At 41.4% G+C, this 5,558-nt stretch overlaps 2 protein-coding genes across 2 annotated transcripts; one reads left to right on the top strand and one right to left on the bottom strand.

Annotated features, from left to right (window-relative positions):
• Positions 1 to 896: 896 nt before the first annotated feature.
• Positions 897 to 1,532, top strand: LOC141613381 (uncharacterized). Its single transcript, XM_074432113.1, has one exon. It carries the CDS (start codon positions 897 to 899, stop codon positions 1,530 to 1,532), a length of 636 nt encoding a protein of 211 aa, XP_074288214.1.
• A 908-nt stretch (positions 1,533 to 2,440) lies between these two features.
• On the bottom strand, positions 2,441 to 5,249 carry LOC141613382 (uncharacterized). Its single transcript, XM_074432114.1, has 2 exons — positions 4,659 to 5,249; positions 2,441 to 3,921 (listed from the first exon to the last, which is right to left on the bottom strand). The coding sequence occupies exon 2, from the start codon at positions 3,905 to 3,907 to the stop codon at positions 2,441 to 2,443; it is 1,467 nt and encodes a 488-aa protein (XP_074288215.1). The 5' UTR covers positions 3,908 to 3,921; positions 4,659 to 5,249.
• Positions 5,250 to 5,558: the final 309 nt, after the last annotated feature.

Raw genomic sequence — 5,558 nt, forward strand, 5'->3', positions numbered from 1 at the left:
AATTGGTGATCAACCAAGTCCTCGATGAGTACGAGGTAAGAAAGGAAGACTTGATTCCCTACCATCGACAAAGCGTTGCCGCTTAATCAACTTGACTCTATCAATATTGGTCATGTACCAAGGAGTGCCAACAAGTTGGGTCGACGCGCTTAAACCTTGCGCCACTTTGGCACCGGGGAGAAGAATCTATGCAAGTGCCAGTCTGCAATCGGTGGGCAATATCTTTGCTTGAAAGAGTAGAAGATATAGATACAACAAACATGATTTGCGTCTACACGGCCGATGAAGATGATCGGCGCCACCTATCATCGATTTCTTGGACCACCAAAAATTACCCGATGATCCCAGCACAAGGTAGAGGTACGCCGACGTGCTCCAAAATTTATTCATTACAAAGGGACGCTCTACGACGTTCTTTCTTGGGACACTGTTGAGGTGTCTAAATAAAGATGAAGCCACCAAGCAATGCACGAAGCTCACTCTGGCATTTGTGGCGCTCACCAATCTGGACCTAAACTTTATGATCGTGTAAAGAGAATGGGGTATTATCGGCCAACCATGGTTCAAGACCGCATGGACTTCGCAAAAAGTGTCAACCCCGTCGCTTCTATGCAAACTTCATACATCAGCCACCGGAGCCATTACACCCGACTGTATCTTCATGGCCCTTCGAAGCTTGGGGACTTGACATTGTGGGACCTCTCACTCCGAAAGCCTCGAATGGACACGAGTATATTCTCGCTGGTGCGACTATTTCTCAAAATGGGCGTAAGCCATCACATTACGGGAAGTCAAGAAGGAAAATGTTGTGAATTTCATCCGAACTCAAATAATATATAGATATGGTGTACCACAACGTATCATAACGATAATGGGAAACAGTTCGATAACCATCGATGACAAATTTAGGAGAGAAGTTCAAATTCGAGACAGATCAAGTCATCGATGTACAACGCTCCCGCAAATGGCTTGGTCAAGGCTTTAACAAGACACTTTGCAACTTATTGAGAAAAGTAGTAGCAAAATCAAAACGAGATTGGCATGAAAGAATTGGCGAGGCATTGTGGGCCTATCGCACCACATACAAAACTCCTACTCAAGCAACCCCGTATGCATTAGTGTATGGAGTAGAAGCCGTGTTGCCATTAGAAATGCAGATCCCATCCTTACGCATTGCTATTCAAGAGGAACTTACAGAGGATGAAAATGACAAGTTACGTTTAGCAGAGTTAGAGGCACTCGATGAAAAAAGACTAGATGCCCAACAGAAGCTCCAATGTTATCAAGCAAGGATGTCGCGAGCATTCAACAAAAAAATACGTCCTCGTTCTTTTCAAGTAGGAGACCTAGTCCTTGCAATACGAAGACCAATTATCACCTCTCACAAGCCAGTTGGTAAATTCACCTCAAAGTGGGATGGCCCGTATGTGGTACAAGAAGTCTACACAAATGGCGCATACAAGATTGCGGATGAAGACGGTGTGCTCGTAGGCCCAATAAATGGGAAATTTCTCAAACGTTACTACTCTTGAAACAACACCATGCTCCTAAGCAAGAGCGTAAACTGCAAGTCATGCTCCTAAGCAAGAGTCTAAACTGCAAGCCTCTATGAACTACGTCGGCTTGATCTTGTGAAGTACTGTTTCTACTTTGCAAGTACGTAGGCAACTTGGGTGAACATGTAGCCTGAGTGCAGCCATGAAAAAAAAATGTGTCATACCTCAAAACAAAAAAAAAAAAAAAAAAAAAAAAAAAAAAAAAAAAAAAAAAAATTGAACTACGTCGGCTTGATCTTGCGAGTTGTCATACTTGTCACCTTGCAAGTACGTAGGCAGCTTGAGTGAACATGTAGCTCGAGTGCAGCCACCCCTCCAAACAAACACCATTTCCCTTTACACTACTATGTAGGCCTTCGTGAATCATCTTTGAAAGACTCCAATACACTTCGTGAAGCATTTCTCTTTGAGAGGCTTGAATCAATGCTTTGACAGCTCAACATCATGGGCTCACATGCTAACCGAAATGACCCAGCGGGTTCATTGCATGGTAGCTCATGTGAGAATCGAAATCGGCTCTCCACAAAAATCTTCAATGCTTCAATGCTTTGACAGCTCAACATCATGGGCTCACATGCTAACCGAAATGACCCAGCGGGTTCATTGCATGGTAGCTCATGTGAGAATCGAAATCGGCTCTCCACAAGAATCTTCAATGCTTGACAGCTCGGTGCTCAGCATCATGGGCTCACATGTGGGCTCACATGTTAACCGAAATGACCCAGAGGGTTCATTGCATGGTAACTCATATGAAAATTTGAATGACCTCCCAGGAAAAATCTTCAAAGCTCCACCTCAGGCTCGACATGGAATATGATGAAAGTCTTCAGAAATATAGCTCACATGATAACCGAAATGACCTAGTGGGTTCATTGCATGGTAGCTCATGTAAGAATTGAAATGACCCGTCCGAAAAAATCTTCATCTATTGAAATGGCAGGTTCAACACGCGGACACGTATACTTGGAATGCTCTGGCCTAGCTAGAATAATAAAGCCTCCAACTTCGACCGCTCGGTTCAAACGTCGCTTTAGGACGGAGCTTATACCTGAAATCGAAAAAGAGGTTAACAAACTCATTGAGGCTGGATTTATCCGTGAAGTCAGATATCCTACCTGGATAGCCAACATTGTTCCAGTCAGGAAGAAAAATGGTTCAACTTCGTGATGCGTCCTGAAATAGTGAGCAAGCCAGCTATACAAATAATGGGCAGGGAAGACGGAACCCGAATAACCAGGCTTGGGAGATGTAGAAATCATGTTGAGCCCTCGATAAATACTAGCTAACACCGGTGGTGCAAGACTAAATACTTCTCCACGAGCCACCAAGCTTGCAACCTCAAAAGTTTCGGGTCTAATAAGTCGATCTTCAGATTCCGGGAGTACAAAGTTACATAACCAAAGATGATAAGAAGGTCGCCGATATGTTGTTTGCTTCCGACTTTCATGAACTATTCCCAATGACTCAAATATTTTTGCCTCTTCAGCTGTCCAGACAAGCGGTTTTGGGTCAATTTTTCCAGAAGGGTTTCCCGTGAATTTAGGAGGATTCTTGCTCTCTCGTCGTCGCTTCAGGGGCATTTTATATACATGAGACCTCTTGCACCAAAACTCAATCCATTGCTGTGAAGTGACACCTTTTCCACCTGACTGCATTTTAAGACGATGATAAACAACCAGTAGGAAATGACATGCTCGGGGGATTACCCGAACACCTTGAGCATCAAGAGCATGTAAGTTGTCATAACTAGGAACTGCTTCATCATAAATTGATCCAAGGATAGGCAAACCGCTGAGACGATGGAGATCCCATAATGAAATAGAAAATTCTCCGAACATAGTATGAAGTGTGTTGGTAGTGGAACACCAAGCTTCTAGGAATGCACGCAAAATACAAGGTTCTCGGACATAAGAATATAATGAAGCATACACCGCATCATAAATTGAACAATTTTTCAGGACGGCTCCATATCTAGCAAGAACATCTTCGGTCCACTCCCAGTACCCTGCGACGTAAGTTGATTCTCCGGGAATTTGAATAACGCGACAACCCCATCTGGTATCTCCGGAGATGATTCTACGCCCCAAAAGTGGAAATATTTCATCTTGCATAGGTTGTGTAGGTAAAGTACTGATAAGCGTATGACCACGAGTCCCATAAGCGCTCGGCCTAGCAGGAATTGACATGTTTTCTTGAAAATCCGCCGGAGTAATGGTATTAACCAGTTCACGCTGAGCACGCAATAATGATTTGTAAACGGGAAGGTTGGTCTCAGACTCTTCACCATGGTCACCATTGTTAATACACAAATATTTTCGATCACCTTTGAGACGTTCGACAAAGTGCGCCATGTTGAGATATATACCTGTTTCACCAAAAAAAAAAGGGTTCAGCAAGTATAAGAAAACTGACGAAGAGAACAAAATAGATGGACATAAAAAAAAAAAGAGGTTACAAACAATGCTACCTGTTATTCTTCATAAACTAAGTGAAAAAAAAAAAAAAAAAAAAAGGGATGTGCATTAAACAAAAAAAATGTACACTGCTACAATTGTAGAACGAAAAGCAGTAGCCAAATAAACTCAACTAGCAAACCAAGTGACCATAAAATCAAGTGTGGGCACAAACCCATCAGGTCAACATCTCAAAGAGAGGTGTTTGAATTATAATATAAAAAATTTATAGACAAAAAAAATCGACCACTGCAAGACTGCATGTATATTGTCAAAGTCGAAGTGTTTGGAATGAATCGAGTACTCAAGATCAAAAACGGAAAATATTTCTTGGTTGAACATCGAGTAATAAAAAAAAAAAACTGAGTTGGGATTTCAATATAAAACTTTTGTCATCCTTAAAAGTGCAAGGACGACCGACTAGTTAACCACAAAGTTTGTAGGCATGTGTATATGTTGGTTATAAAAAAAAAAAAGAAATTAGCAAACTTCAAATTGTCAGGATTTTTGTTCTATTGGTTCAAGGATATGGAATGTGTTACAAGCAAGACCAGTAGCACACAATAACATAAATAACCAAGCTAAAGTGCAGGAAGACCATAAATTTATCAAAAATGCGAAAAGAAAGGAAGTGAAGAAGGCTCTATACCCTTGTTCTTCTCTTTGAGAGGGCGGCAGGTCCTAACAATTCGAAGCCGATTCCTACGAGCAGGGGTATGAAAATGAGAACAGGTTTACGTCAATTTCAAACCAGTACGTAAACAGGTCCTGTGATGAACGGCAGCGGTTAAGACACACTCCATTCGTTTGGTTTGGAACTTCGGTTGCTGAAGAAGTCGATGACGGCACTTACGCCTTTCGCTCCCAACACAAGTCAGCAACCATCAACCATCAACCACCGTAAACCTTACTGTAGAGCAATTCATGCTGTCATTTGCAATAAGAAAACTTGAGTGAATACAAATTAATTTCAGTAAGAAAAGACCAACATACACCCACTGTTAGTTCAGCGCATCGAATGCATTAATTCCGTAACTCCGTAAGTGAAGACGTGACGCCACTACTTTGTGTGAAGCATACACAATATTGGAGTTCAACAGTAGGTGGAGCATATAAAAAAGTTGTGGGAACAGAGCAAATAAAAGAAACCAAAGGCTCCAGCAAAAGATGAAATCAAACAAAACAAAAGGAAATACTCTTTCTTTGACTAAATGCAATAATGATATTCTAAGCATTTGAAGAGTTGATAAAAGCTGGAAGAAGCAAAGTCTATACATAGTTGATGGCTATGAACATACACAAGCTGCAAACAAAAAAAAATAATGATGTCAGATACTCAAGTAATATGAATTATCGAAGTGGAATGGGGATTGTATGTTCACTGCTAAATGGCAAATGAAATGGCAAATGATACGATGAGGTTAAGGCCTTTGCCAAGTTTATATAGGATTCGTTTGCCGCTTAATACAGCTTACTTAGCATGAGAGCAAGTCTTCAATTGGCTAAAGAAATCAACAGCCACCATTTTTCTTATTCGTTTGCCGCTTAA

Source organism: Silene latifolia, chromosome 11, assembly GCF_048544455.1.
Source record: "Silene latifolia isolate original U9 population chromosome 11, ASM4854445v1, whole genome shotgun sequence".
NCBI classification, from domain to species: Eukaryota; Viridiplantae; Streptophyta; class Magnoliopsida; order Caryophyllales; family Caryophyllaceae; genus Silene; species Silene latifolia.

Coding starts and splice junctions, on each gene's coding strand:
- LOC141613381 (XM_074432113.1), top strand. CDS start 897: ATGACAAATTTAGGAGAGAAGTTCAAATTCGAGACAGATCAAGTCATC.
- LOC141613382 (XM_074432114.1), bottom strand. CDS start 3,907: ATGGCGCACTTTGTCGAACGTCTCAAAGGTGATCGAAAATATTTGTGT.